Consider the following 15,912-nt stretch of genomic DNA (forward strand, 5'->3'; position numbering starts at 1 on the left):
AAGTTGATTACTAAGAATTTACATTAAAGTAACATAAGTTATTGATTGGCTATACATTGTTTCTTGTATCACAAGTTCCAGGAACATGAGGATAGTGAGTGAAACAGCTAGTCAGGACTGAAATGTCTTTAAACAGCCGCCTCTGGGCTTGGGTGTGGAAGGTATAGCTGAAGTCCTATACTCAAGTCTCTCTGAGCCTGATTAATTTTTCATACCTCACATAGCTCAGACTGCTCTTAGCTATTTTTCTTTTCTTACAATCACTATAGAAAGTGCTGTTGGGCAACATTCTTCTAGAGAATTAATTAATCAATCCTTGAGCAAGCCTTTTCTTACAATGCCTAAGTATGCCATTGAAAGAAGCTATTACCCCTCCATTTGCTTTATTTCCAAGTTTTGGATATTTTTTTAAACAAAAGAATATTATACATCTCCTTTACTGTCTTCTCCACTTCTTCCTTCTTTTAATAGAAAGGAATCTGAAAACAAGGATTTGCCTTACACTCATAATAAAAGATACTTATCATCCTGGTCAACATGGTGAAACCCTGTCTCTACTAAAAATACAAAAAATTAACTGGGCATGGTGGCGCATGCCTGTAATCCCAGCTACTCAGGAGGCTGAGGCAGGAGAATTGCCTGAACCCAGGAGGCGGAGGTTGCGGTGAGCCGAGATCGTGCCATTGCACTCCAGCCTGGGTAACAGGAGTGAAACTCCGTCTCAAAAAAAAAAAAAAAAAGATACTTATTCCTCACCACTACAGAGTTTAGCTGTGCTATAGAATCAGTTCTGTCCATTGCATCGAATGAACAATTTTGTACAAATGCAAAATACAAGAGAAAGATTATATTCAAAATACCTATATTTTAAAACTTAGAAAGTCTTTATCCACGTATCTAGATCATCTTTCAGTCTTAGAAGAAAGGCACCAAAAGGTAGTCATTATTTTACATAATTAAGTAGTCACATTTTGGCATAGCAAGAGACTTCATTTGCAGTTTCTTTGATTAAAAAGTCTCTAGTTTTGAAGTGTCCTCTGTGATGGTTTGGAAAGACTTACATTATTTTTGGCTCATGATACTAGGTTGCACCTGTGATTCAATTATTTTGTGTATGTGTTTTTCAGATGTGCAACAAATGGCAATTGACTGGCTCACCCGAAATCTCTATTTTGTGGACCATGTCAGTGACCGGATCTTTGTTTGTAATTACAACGGTTCTGTGTGTGTCACCCTGATTGATCTGGAGCTTCACAATCCTAAGGCAATAGCAGTAGACCCAATAGCAGGGTAAGACTTTTTGTTTTTTTATAGTGTTTGGTCTAAAAATGTTTGCATTTTAAAAGAAAAGATTGAAGTATGACAAATGTTGTTGTGGAAAATAAGACTACAGACTCAAACTTCTTAAAAATGTTGATTTTAACAACTGTGTCGCAGGAAGGAAAAAAAGCTGTAACTCACCAGGCAGAAGCTGGTGAGTTATTAGCACATGAATATTGCAGGTGCTAAGACACAAATAACCTTCCATCTTCCCTTCCACCTTTCTAAGAATAGCACTGGGGTCATCAGAGAAAGGCTTCAGCATATTTTTAGGTTAAAGAGATGAAACTTTTTAATACTTAACAGTGGGCTTTTTATTTAGCAAACCTCAAGGATGCTACTTGAAAGAGGTACTGTTGATATACTTATATCCAGCATAACATTTAGGATTTATAAAAGGGCACAATATATGTTTACCTGGGTACTAGTAAAACATTAAGAATATCTTTGTTCAGATTCTCTTTATGTTCAGTGTCTGTTGATATGTAAACCTAAATATTATTACGGTGTTAGTGAATTCCTCATCAGAATTCATCTCTTTTTTTTTAAAACTTTCCAATATAGCAAGCTACTTTATTGGTTGAATAGAGGCCCTCTGACCTTCTTTAGCTAATAGGCTCATTAATCTTTTAAACATATTTCATAATTTGTAAAAATATAATCATAAAATGTTTAAATTCTCATCATCTTTGCTCATATGATTAGAAAATCAATACAAGAATTATGCTTTTATTTTACAAACATGATGGTATTAGTAGAGGGCCAGGGGCAAAAAGTATAGAGTCCTGTAAACTCAGTTCTTCCAGCAGTCACTACTGGGCAAGGATACTTTCAAATTAATGGCATAGTCTACCACTTTATTTGAAAGAGCTGTTATTTTTTAAGATGTGAATTGTAGCAAAGATTTTAAAACTGAAATTTTATCTTGTCATTGTTGTAATCGTCCTCAGGCAGTTCAGGCTGAAATGTCTGATGGAACATATCTTAAACTGCCATAAGCCTCCATTCAATAAATGGGAAAATATTTACTGAAGAAACAGCTGTCATCCATATGTGGACTTTTGTCACTCTTTACTTAAAGTCTGATTGAATATTAAGATGCATCATCACAATGGTTTTGATTTTGACAAGAACAGCTTGCACGTAAGAACTTTGCTAGGAAGGCTGTGTAATATAATTCTTGAATGTAGCTCTATTTGTATTTGCAGCAGATGGTTACTTGACTCAATCTGACTGCAGTGATGCTTCAAAAGACATTAGGAAAAGAAGTCGTATTTAAACTGATTTGTTTGGGTTGTTGGATAAGGGTAGTAAGAAAGAATTGGAAATTTACAAATGCGCTAACAACATTCTTTTGGCATCCTGTTTAGAAATATATTTGCTTGCCTGGTTTTCCCTGGATGTGCTAACTGAATTTCAAATTAGCCTTTAGACAGCCTTGTCTGTCAAATGTTAAGAGGTGTAATTATAAAACTACTGTGCTTTTTCCCTTTTTCTACTATTCTTATCCTTCCCCATTCTTAAAAACAAAGATCCAGAGACCCTTTTCAAATAAAATTGCCAATATGAAATATATGGGAACAACATCTCTCTTTCTGAACAAAATATATTTTATGTTCTCAGATTTCTTAATTCTTCCTGTCATTACATGAAAGAACCATTTTTATCATTTTTATCAAAGGAATTAAGAGTAGGAAAACACCCACATCATTTGCTCTTATTCTCTGCTGGATTCCTTTGGGCCTTGTAACTGTTTAAATGTAGTTTTGTCATGTATCATTTATCAGAATAGGTTCTTTAGAATTTTTGTTTGAGTTTGTTCTGTCTCTGTAGCACAGTTTTTCAATCATGAGTCATAGATATCAGAGAAGGAAAAGCTCTGCTCTTTTATAAATATAGGCCTGGTTGCCATAGATCGCTTTCAAATAGATTCTACTTTTGTTTTGGTATCAGAAATTTAGTTAGGATTGATGTGATTCTATCTAAGAAAGGAATAAGAGATTTTTCCTTTAACTTCTACACTTGGGCCTGCTCTAGAATAATTTGAATATACTTTGGTTAGAAAAAATGCACCTGAACTACTAAAAGGGAAATGTTCTACCCCTAAACTTTCTTCTAGCTTTTCCTAATTGTACAGTACCATATGTCTTTGGCATTGACTATTATAACTTCTGTTCAGAAAATATCAGAATGTATTAATAATCTGACCTAACTCTTAGAGCTTGAACTTCATAGGTTTTTAAATGGAGAAAATTTTGCCTTACTCCCAAAAAGGCTGCCTGGAGAATGTACCTGTTACTTAGGCATACTTTTTTTTTTTTTTTTGAGACGGAGTCTTTATCCGTACCCAAGCTGGAGTACAGTGGCATGATCTCATCTCACTGCAACCTCTGCCTCCAGGGTTCAAGTGATTCTCCTGCCTCAGTCTCCCAAGTAGCTGGGATTACAGGCACTCACCAAAACACCTGGCTGATTTTTGTATTTTTAGTAGAGACAGGGTTTCACCATGTTGGCCAGGCTGCTCTCAAATTCCTGACCTCAAGTGATCCACCCACCTCAGCCTCCCAAAGTATTGGGAGTACAGGCATGAGGCACTGCACCTGCACTTAAGTATATTTGTAACTTCATTTTTTTCAACCTCCTATTCTTTTGTTGCTAAGGACTATTGAAATATAATTATATAGATATAATTAATATAAATATAATTAAATATTATATTTATATATTTATATGATATAAATAAATTTTATTTATATCATATAAATTTTATTATATTATAAATAAAATAAATATAATTATATATATAATTATATTTCAATATATATATTGGTTCTTGTTTGTTTTTTTAGTTGCCCACGGTTTTAATACAGATTACTAACCTTCTCTGGACTCTCATTATGACTTGAGCCAAGCTCCAGTCCCAATCTTCCAAGAAGATATTGTTAAATCAACCTTGTTTTTACATTCTTTTAGACTTTCAGATGTGGACATTGACTCATTAATTCAGGCTATTTCTCAGAGATGCTTCTAGAGATTTTCTTCTTCCTTTCAAAAATTTTTAGTAATATTTCTTTTCAGTAGTTCCTTGGAAAACTTTCCAAAATTATTTCTCTGCAGTCATTATAGTTAGAAGATAGTATAGAGATCATACACCAACCAGCATCAAAACCCACATTTCTGTCAGATGATTATTAGGTCTCTGCTTCTTTAATGGTTAAAAACTTGATGCTGGAGTCAAGTCTCACTGAGATCAAATCCTGGCTCCACCAGTTACTAGCTGTGTGACTTTGGATATTTCTTTTGCCTTTGTTTTCTCATCATAAATCATGAATTATGATAGTCCTGCCCTACAAGCTGTTGAAAGGATTAAATGAGATCAAATACATAAATCACTTTAACAGTTTCTGAGTTGAAGAATATGTGAAGTTTCTTCTTCATTTCGCCTCAATGATAATTACTAATATTTTCAACACTTACGATATTATTATGAATAGACTAATGAGACCAATATTCTGCCCCATCAAAGATGACCTTTTTCTTTTCAGCCCCATTCTCTTTCTATTACAAATCCTACAAATCCTTCTGAAAAGGTTTATTTCATACTAGTTAAATCTATTATGTAAGAATGTATTGAGAAAAAGAGGAGAGAAAATAATAAAAATGAAGCGTAGCCTAGAAAGAAATAAAGATGAAGGGTATATAAGGTGTGGGAGGAGAAAAGTATAGAGCACCTTTGAGTGTGGGGAGGTGGATGAGGGGGAAGATCTTTTTTCTTACCCATCTCTATGCTCTGGCTGGGGCACCTGTAATAGAAGACAGATCGTTAAGAGAAAAGCATACATAGTTACTTATAAGTTTGAAGTGACATAGGATCTATTAGAAATGAAGATCCAAAAAAAAAAAAAAAAAACAGAAAAAAACCTGTATATTTTAATGTACCATTTGATGAAGAAGTGGATAGCTATGAAGAAGTATGATTTAAAAAAGGGGGTGTGACCTTATCATAATCATCTGGGGGCAACCTAGATAGGAATACGTGTTCAGTTTCTTCTCTTTGTCCCCATGTTTTCAGAGATATGGAAGCTCCTTTCTTCCAGATATAGAGTGGGCACCTCTCAAATGAGGTTCTTATGACCTACTTCAGAAAAAGGTCAGATAATTTTTTGATGGCCTGCTTCAGGGGAGAAGGGACACCTGCTTCTGCTGTTTCCTTAACTGGCAAGCTGCCAGATTTTGGGTTAGCATGTCCTTTTAGGACACCATCAGGGAAGATGTAACAGAGGAACAACCTTGTTCTAACAATTGATGTTATGTAAGATATATTTGGATTACTTTCAAGGTCTTTCAAAAAATAAAGGTAAAGGATAAAATTCTATTGTAGCTATTTTTTGTCTGTGGAACTGCTTTTTTGAACATGACACTGCTTCAATACTAAACCATTTAGTATTGGAGTCTAATAAGAGTTGTAACTGAGGTCGGGGTGGAGCTAGTCTCCAATTATGTTGCTAAGCTGCGATCTTCAGCTTTCTATTAAAGTAAAATCATCACACTAGACAATACAGTGTGCATTTCACTATGAATGTGAACTTGTTGCAAAAATATTGAACAAGAGGAGATAATTAATCCTATGCATGATAATTATTAGAAAATTAGAGTAAAAGTAAATAGATATCCTTTGTCCTCTTTTTGTTGGGGTTGTTTTTTCCTTGTAAATTTGTTTAAATTCTCTGTAGATTCTAGACATTAGCCCTTTGTCAGACAGGTAGATTGCAAAAAAATTTTCCCATTCTGTTGGTTACTGGTTCACTCTATTGATAGTTTCTTTAGCTGTGCAGAAGCTCTTAAGTTTAATTAAATCGCATTTGTCTATTTTGGCTTTTGGTGCCATTGCTTTTGGTGTTTTAGTCATGAGTCTTTGTCTATGCCTATGTCCTGAATGGTATTTATGCAGCCAACAAATATATGAAAAAAAGCTCATCATCACTGGTCATTATGAAATGCAAGTCAAAACCACGTCAAGATACCACCACACCCCAGTTAGAATGGCGATCATTAAAAAATCAGGAGACAACAGATACTGAAGAGGATGTGGAGAAATAGGAATGTTTTTACACTGTTTTACATTGTGGAAGACAGTATGGCAATTCCTCAAGGATCTAGAAATAGGAATACCATTTGACCCAGCAATCCCATTACTGGTATATACCCAAAGGATTATAAATTATTCTATTATAAAGACACATGCACATGTATGTTTATTGTGGCATTGTTCACAATAGCAAAGACTTGGCACCAACCCAAATGCCCATCAATGATAGACTGGATAAAGAAAATGTGGCACATATACAACATGGAATTCTATGCAGACATAAAAAAGGATGAGTTCATGTCCTTTGTAGGGAAATGGATGAAACTGGAAACCATGATTCTCAGCAAACTGACACAAGAACAGAAAACCAAACACCACATATTCTCACTCATAAGTGGGTGTTGAACAATGAGAACACACGGACACAGAGAAGGGAACATCACACATTGGGGCCTGGGGGATGGGGGGCTAGTGGAAGAATAGCAGGGGGTAGGGGGATTGGGGAGGGATAACATTAGGAGAAATACTTAATGTAGATAACAGGGCAATGGATGCAGCAAACCACCATGGCATGTGTATACCTATGTAACAAACCTGCACGATCTGTACATATACCCCAGAACTTAAAGTATAATAAGAAATAAATAAATGATAAATGTTTAAGATGATGGACATGCTAATTACCCTTAACTGATCACTATACATTGTCCATATCAAAATATGTACCCCATGAATAGGTAATATTATTTAATAAAAAAATTGAAAAAAGGTAAATAGATATTTCAGTAAAGAAAATAAACAGTAAAATATCAAGATATTTTTTACATATCCCAAGTATCAAAATTGGAGTTAAAATTTTGAGAAAAATATATTTTGGAGAACTTGGGGTGCCACTGATAAAATCCAAGTTCAAAAGAATTATGCAAGATGGTTAAATTGAGGAAGGGAGATGATCTCCTATGTTAAGTAAAATAACAAAAATTAAATATTTTCCAGTGATAATATATACCCTTTTTCTATGTGGGATGAATTTTTTGACTTGCAGAGAGTGAATGGCAGAGTGATCTGTAGGATTTATTTGTGAACCCATCGCCTCATGTCAATAATGAGGGAAAAGTGTGTTGTTTTTGTTCTGTACAAGAGCAAGCCATTAGCCAGGAGACAGGAGAGTGAAGCTCATCTCAGAAGTTAAATTCACATAAGAATGACTGACCATATTTAATAGTTTTAAAAATCCTTTCCCATCACCCACCTGAATCCTTACTGCTGAAGCTTATCGTAACTGAGAAATTAAAGACCGAATCAAAGTTAACAGCCATCAGGGAGCAGGACTGACTAATGAAATTCTAATCTGGGTTGTTATGTGAAGTTGGGAAGATAGCAAATAGAGTGGGTTTGCCTACACACATGGAAGAGGTTTTGTAAGAAGATCTTTGAGGTAGTTAGCAGGTTTTCCACTTCTGTTAGGTGACTCCCCAAGCAGGTGCAGATTCCAAGCTGAAACTGTCACAAACTAATGCACCTGCAGTAGGACATAAGTGGAAATGTTACAGATGTTTGGCTATTAAATGCCTCAGACTACATTTGGATAAGTTAAACATAGAGATTGCTACCCACCCCCAACCCCCAAGCACTACCTATTGGTTTGAGGACTGAGACGGTTCTAAAGCTGTAATGGGTTTGAACATCATAAACCATTTAAACGTATGACCCTTTGTACTTTTTTCTCCCCATAAATCTATCCATCTTGGAAGGTAGTGCTGTCATCTGTGATTCATGACTGCCCTAAACGTTTAAAATTCTTATTTACATTTTGACAGGTTGCGAACTGTGAATCCTAGCATTTTAAGGATAAACAACCCCCTACACATGCCTACAAGCAACTCCCCCTGCAACAAAAGTTGATTTCCTAACTTCTTAACTACTTCCAACCAGCTATGTGACTTCACTATCCACAATCAGATGCACATCCCATTGTTCAAGGAGAGATATCTTTCTATAAATTTAGTTTCCCTCCAGATTTTCTTGTGTGTTTCTTTTCTTTAAGAGGAAAATCAGAGAAAAATGATGACATTCTAATAGCTCCAATAATCATTCTCCTGAGTTTATATGTTGAAATGTTGCAGTTTCTCTCCCAGACATCTGGAACTTACAGTTTCTTTGGGGGAAAAACAGGCTTATCAACAAAATGAAATGGTAAAAGTATATTTTGAGTTATTAGCGTATATTTGAAACAACCTAGGTCCTCATACAGAAGCAGTACTCAGGTAGGCTGACCTCAGCATTCATCTGTATCATGGGAAGTATCAAGGGGTTATTTGTCCACTTCTCTTTTTAATCAGTGGGTATTAATGCAATATAATGACAACATCCCCAGGCTTATAAATTTGCATTAATTATTCTAAAACCTAACAATGCTTTTTTTTCTATAGCCCACAGATTCAGTGGGTGGTATTATAACATTTTGTCTCTTTTATCTATCTAGATTCTATTAAATATCTAGATATTTTTAACATATCCCAATTTCTTATTTGACTCTACTACTATCTTTTTTTGGTTGAGTCTAACACTTCCGGTGGTAAAGTTCATGGAGATGGAGAATTAACTGTGTAAAAGATATCTGACTATCTTAGACCAATTTCCTAAGGGCCCCAAGAAAGTGATCCCTTGTCACTTCCCAAATTCAAGCTTCTTTCAGGATTTGCTTATGTGAATAGACAAGACCACATGGATGTGAAGGTGTGTGTTTCATGGTCTGCACTATTTTTGACTGAACGTAGTGGTTCAAAGGCTCATTCAAAGGTATAAATTCATATTAGCTGTTTTATATATAACTCAAATTCTTCTCATTAATTAAATTTTTGTTAAGGTTCAACCTCCTTCCAAATTCTTCTCTAGACCTTTCTTCAAGTGGTGGTTCATGCACAGTATTACCTTTGGCTACTGTCTCTTTCAGTTATAAATTATTTTTCTGTGACATTGTGCTTAGCCTGGGAATGCAACAGGGGAACTTGGAGTGGTTTTTGTGCAGAGAATACTTTAGTGGAAATGGAAGGCAAATTGATTTAACTCTCACAGTGCTCTTTGACTCATATTATTCATAAAGCCAACACAACGCAAAAACACTTCACATTTCTGCTTGCTCCCATTGCCATTTTTTTGTTTCTTTCTTTTTTACTCTATAAATTTTCAAAATCTGTTAAACTTCTCTCTAAATTCCTGAGTGCACAACTCTATTTCTAGTATTCAGTGTCTTCCCAGTCTTCCAATCACTACCTAAAAAGATTTTTTTTCTCTGAATTCCCACTGGTAAACATTGTCCACTCAAATAGGTGTAAAGTAACAGAAAAACAACTAAATATCACTTAAGTAATGAAAGAATTTATTACCTTACTTAAAAGTCTAGATTTAGGGTAGTCCCAGGTTTGGTTATTTTAGTAGATCAACAATATCATTAAGGACCTGAGTTCCTTTTTTACTGCTTCTTTGTTCTGCAATATGATCTTTAGTGTGTCATATTCTTTTCAGGCTAATTCTCTAAGGTCATAAGATGTCTATTGAAGTTCCAGGGATCCTGTGTGGAAACACGATACTCAGTTGGAAACTAGTAATGTTTCTTTCTTAGGAGTACAGGAGCTCCCAAATCATTCTCTCATGTCTTCTTGGTCAGAACTGGAGTACCTTCCCACCTAAATGAGACAACCACATTGAATTAGACAACTTTTACCATTAGCAGATAAAAAACAGAGGGACCGAGCATGAAATTTGGGCCAGGCTAATGTGAAGAAAGAAAAATCAGTTCTGAACTAACAGTATCCATTGCCACCACTGTCCAATGGCAGTCTTTCTTCATCTTTTTGCTGCTTTTTATCTTTTCTTTGTTCTTTTCATGCAATGAAGGCTCTCTTTTCACTTAGATAAGCCTGTTCAAAATGAGAACGATTATTATTCCAAAGCTCATTCCCTCTTCTAAGAGATCTCCTCCATTTCCCTTTAGCCAAGGTTGTTTAAACTTCTTCAGAGTAATATTTTTCTTATTGCATTTCAAGACAAATGATAGGGTGTGTGTTTTTAGGGTTTTTTTTTTTCTTTTTGTAACATTGTATAAAATACTGTTAACTGGCTGGGGTGGGATAACACACCCATATCTCTGTTTTTATTTGTAAAGACATAGTTTAGGAAACTGATAGCAGGTTTTATTCTGTCATATTCTCCAGCACTTTTGGAAGCTGTATGAATATTTCCAAGCCACTTGGGTAATATTAAGTAAGTTATTGTTTCACTTATAAAATAAGTCTCAAGTGGCCTGAAAGCTTTCTTACTCTCTGCCAAAGAATAGCTGACATATTTGAAGTGTCTGTGCCAATAGCATAAAAGAACAATTTTATATTTTCAAGTAGTTTAAAATTATTTCTAGTTGTTTTCGATATGGAGTTCTATGAAAACAAGAAGCAGATATGAGCCAGTAGTAGTGTTTTTGAAAGGACTGTACACTGGCAATATTCTTGTATCATTCAGGTGTGATCAGAGCATCAAGGGTAAATAACATGAACTCTTGGAGTTATGAATGAAATATTAAATATTATAATGAGAAGATATGGTTATTCTAGTTTACAAAAAGATAAAACATTCTAAACAACAAACAAAATACTAAGCAGTGATTTATTCTAAATTCTGAGGTAAATAATGGATCAGGCACAACATGTTTTTTTCAAAACCTGAAAGGATATTGGCTTGTAAACACCACAAAGAAAGAATAAAAATTAAAAACAATAAATACTTTTTATTTTATAAAAATACCATTTATAAAAGATACCATTCTGATTATACATTACCTCTCTTTAATATATAACATAAATTTGAGATTTTACCATAAGCTATATAATTTTTTTAAGAAAAGGAAAAACCAACATTCAGCTTTTGTGTTATGTTTTATTCTGCTTGACTGCTGAGCCTTGCAGGATATTGAACTAAAATTGATATTTTTCCCTTGAGCCGGACTCTTAGTGGTTAGACTTATAAGAAAATGGCCTGACTTTAGGGTTAAGGGAATGTTTTCTTATGTAAGGTGGTTTCTACTTTAGATGTTTTTTTTTGTTTTGTTTTGTTTTGTTTTGCTTTTTATCATAGAAAAGGAAAAGGCAAATATTAAAGGTATTTGATCTTCTTTTGATTTTAGTGATTATAATTTTTGTAATTATGTAACTATTTTACCTCCATTCTTACAAAATTATAAGAATTTATACAAATTATAAGAAATCATAAGAATTTTAAAAATTATAAATTTTGTAAGAATGAAGGTAAAAATTGTGCAGAGGTATAAATCTATACTTCTGCATAACAAAGGTATACATTTTATAAGAATGAAGGTAAAACCCATTAGCTACAGATAAAAGGTACCCCAATGGAGTGTTAAAATAACGCTATCCTTTTGGTAAAAACAAAACTAACTATTTTTGCCATTGCCATCGATCTTCATAATGACTGAGTATAGTCATTGTTATGTCATCCACAACGAAACTACTTAGTAAGCCTTTATACTTCCTAAATCTGGCTTAGTGAGGCATAAAATGAGATTAGAAAGAAACATAACAAAGAAAATATTCCTGTCTTCTGGAAATTTTCAAGCTATTTCCCAAAATGGAACATTGAGTTCGGAACCTAATTTCAATGCATACTTAAATAATTAATCTCATAAATTTAATCTGGGACCTGTCTAAAGTGTTTGGAGCTCTACCATGATCAAAAAGCCTCCAAATTGATGAGATTTCTGATTCATTTTCTACAAAAACAATTTTTTTCTGTTTTATTTTTTAAATTATTGTATTTAATTTGATAAAAAGTTCAAATGTGTTTATATAAATGTATTAATTAAACTGACTGCATTTACAATTTATACAGTGTACACATTAAGCTTTGCATAAATATCAATAGAATGGTCTCCTTACAATAACAGTATTTAGTAGGCTAATGATAGTTGCTTTTATAAAGTCTAGAATTTTGACTTTATATAATTAAATTGTATTTAACATTCATACATGAGTCCAGCAAGAGTGTTATAGGTTGATGGGAAGCTTCCCTCCTGCCCATCAAGGAGTTATTCAAGACTCAAATTTCCTTTCATTTTATTGCTGTAGAATCTCATAGGGCCTTGGAGTATTCTGCTCCCAACTAGCAGAAGGAGAAAAATACTGAAGATGTATTGACACAACTGAATGCAAGTCAATCAGGAAATGTCATCTGGTTAGGCAGTTGCTTGCCCCTGACAGCATCATACTATGGAAGTGGAAGCATGCATTTCCATGGAACACTTGTTCATTTCTGCCAAAATCTTCTCTTCTGGCTACCAAATATCCAAATGTATCTGTTTTCCCCACACGTAGAATACACTATATTTAAGTCAAAATACAAGATCTCCGGCTGACTTGCAGTTCTCTCCATCATGTCCTTTTAGATTTCCTTTTGTACAGGAACCAGAACCAAAAGTTGGTTCTGCGTCCACTGTCCCCTCTATGTAAAATAATAAAAGACTCATTTAGAAAATGGAACACTGGGAAACACACAGTGGCCATTGGTCCAGAGCCAAGCAGCCAAGGTGAAGACCTCCTGCTCTAGCAGTTGAGAAGTCACTTGTTAGCCCTATTCTTTGTGTTCTCCTTAAGCTGTGCTTCCAACAGGAGGCTCTTTCTAATCTGTTGTAATCCACACTACACCTAAAGTGGCAATGGGGAATATCCTCCCCCGGGACAGTGTATTTCATAAACTGTTTCTTCCCTTTTCCAGTTTTAAGATATGACGAGACAAAAAATTCTGTAAGCTACACTCCTGGCATTTGAAATTACACATTTGCTTGCAAATTAGTAGAATTTTGATTTTTTTCCCATTACTTCTACATACCAATAACCATATTTAAATTTATATTCTAGAAATAATTATCAAGCTCAGTTTGTTTATTTGCACTTCACTGCCTTGACTTTCTCTTTCAACTTATTTATTGATGGTTGCTTTGAGGTCATCTGAAAAAATGTTTCAGCATAAAGCAAATGCCTTTTGTCTGAAGGCTCTCATTATTTAATTGAGAAGTCCTAATTGAACTTTTGTTGCTTAAAGCAATTTTTAGTATTTTCTCTTACTGTTCAGGTATTAGAAGCAGTTGACTTTTCTGAACCTGGGAGCCCCCAGTTTTGAAATTGTTCTGTTCACTTTCAGTTTTTGCTTTTACCAGCCAATTCTTCCCTACACTGATTTCTTTTGTAATATCTTGCCAAAGCAACCACATAGTAACTAACACAACTGTTAATATTGTGCTTTTAACCTTATTTTTTTAAATCTGCAGGCTCACTATGCATTTCTTTTTCCTTCTAAGATATTGCAAATGATATTATTTAACCAAATATTTTTTAACCAATGTTTTAATTATCAATGTTTAAATGTTAATGGAATATTTCCATTTCCCAATTATAGTTGCACAACTGCTTGCCACCTTACTATTAATGGAATGTTACATAGTTTACGTTTTTATTAAAGCAGTACTGTACTTGTGGTGGTAACATCAGCTTCTAGAAATTTCAGTGGGTTGACACGTTTTTTTTTCTACCTCAAATTAGAGCCCAGTGCACATGTTCCTCATTATCAGGCAGCTTTTCTCCAGGTAGTGATCGAAAGATGGAGGCTCCTTTCTCGTGACTCCCATGTCTTTGGTTTAGGAATTCTCTGATTTTGACAAGAGGTAAAAGGAGATGCCTGATTTTTTTTTTTTAAATTCCAGCTCAGTGGTGCCATACATCAGTTCTGCTATATTTCAGTAGTTATATCTAGTCATTGGGTTGCGCATTGAGCTAAGAAACTAGAAAATATGGTCCATAGAGAATATCTTCAACAAATAGCCAACCAATCCACATTTTGGAAAAGATAGAAAGAGAACATTAGTTCCTGATTGACAGATGTCTGTCTCTGTAACTGTAACCACAATGTAATTTTATTTATTTTCTCTCTTTTTTTTTTTTTTTTGTAACAAGTTAAATGAAGAACAGGTTAGCATGTCAAAGCCTCTATGTTAAAAGATATCTCAAATTGGGTAGGTTCATCTTTTTCAAAATACACCGTGTAGTCAAAATTCAGTTTTATTATTTTACCTAGATTGAGTCATTTTTATTCATTTTTTTTCTTTCTAGATACTTAGGAATCAAAATCATCTATTAAAAGTTTGTTTTGAAAACATAATCAGAGAAACAAGTTGTATTAGTCTGTTCTCAACACTGCTATAAAGAACTACCTGAGACTGGGTAATTTATGAAGAAAAGAGGTTTAATTGACTCACAGTTCTGCAGGCTTAACAGGAAGCTTGACTGGGAGCCCTCAGGAAACTTACAATCATGGCAGAAGGCAAAGGGGAAGGTCATCATGTGACCTTCTTCACATGGTACCAAGAGAGAAACAGAACAAGGGGGGAAGTGCCACACACTTTTAAACCATTAGATCTCATGAGAATTCACTCACTCTCATGAGAACAGCAAGGGGGAAATCTTTCCTCATGATCCAATCACCTCCAACCAGAGCCCTCCCCTGAAACGTAAGGATACCAATTCAACATGAGATTTGGGTGGGGACACAGCCAAGCCATCTCATTCCAACACTGGCCCCTCCTAAATCTCATGTCCTTCTCACATTTCAAAACCAATAATGCCTTACCAATAGTGACCCAAAGTCTTAACTCATTCCAGCATTGACTCAAAAGTCCAAGTCAAAAGCCTTATCTGAGACAAGCAAAATCCCTTCTGCTTATGAGTTTGTAAAATAAAAAACAAATTAGTTATATCCAAGATACAATGAAAGTACAGGCATTGAGTAAATGCTCTCATTCCAAAAGAAAGAAATTGGCCAAAACAATGGGGCTACAGGCCCCATGCAAATTAGAAACCCCACAGGGCATTCACTTAACCTTAAAATTCTGAAATAATTTCCCTTGACTCCATGTCTTGCATCCAGAGCATGCTGACGTAGGAGGTGGGCTCCCACAGCCTTGGACAGCTCTGCCCTTGTGGCTCTTCATGGTACAGCCCCACAGCTGCTTTCACAGGTTGTTGTTGAGCATCTATGGCTTTTCCAGGCACACGTTACAAGCTGTTGATGGATCTACCATTCTGGGGTCTGGAGGATGATGGTCATCTTCTTATAGATCCACTAGGCAATGCCCCAGTGGGGACTCTGTGGGGGGGGGGGCTCTGACACCACATTTTCCCTCTACACTGACCTAGAAGAAGTTCTCCATAAGGGCTTTAACCTTGCAGCAGACTTCTGCCTGGATATCCAAATGTTTTCATACTTCCTCTGAAATCAAGGTGGAGGCTCCCAAACTCTTGCCTTCTGTGCACCCATGGGTTCTACACAGTGTGGAAGCCACTGAAGCTTGGGGCTTGCACCATCTGAAGCATTGGTGCTTTGTAACTTGGCCCCTTTTAACCATGGCTGGAGCTGGACTAGCTGTTTCACAGATCACCAAA

At 35.1% G+C, this 15,912-nt stretch overlaps 1 protein-coding gene across 1 annotated transcript in view; it reads left to right on the top strand.

Annotated features, from left to right (window-relative positions):
- Window positions 1-15,912, top strand: part of LRP1B (LDL receptor related protein 1B) — a 1,560,879-nt gene that overhangs the window by 630,430 nt on the left and 914,537 nt on the right. Inside the window, exon 8 of the mRNA XM_064382912.1 lies at window positions 1,128-1,290. Within this exon, the coding sequence (XP_064238982.1) occupies window positions 1,128-1,290 (163 nt within the window). The remainder of the gene's footprint in view (window positions 1-1,127; window positions 1,291-15,912) is intronic.

The sequence above is a fragment of the Aotus nancymaae genome, unplaced genomic scaffold (genome assembly GCF_030222135.1).
Source record: "Aotus nancymaae isolate 86718 unplaced genomic scaffold, 86718_ANA_hifiasm-v0.15.2.pri h1tg000029l, whole genome shotgun sequence".
NCBI lineage: Eukaryota > Metazoa > Chordata > Mammalia > Primates > Aotidae > Aotus > Aotus nancymaae.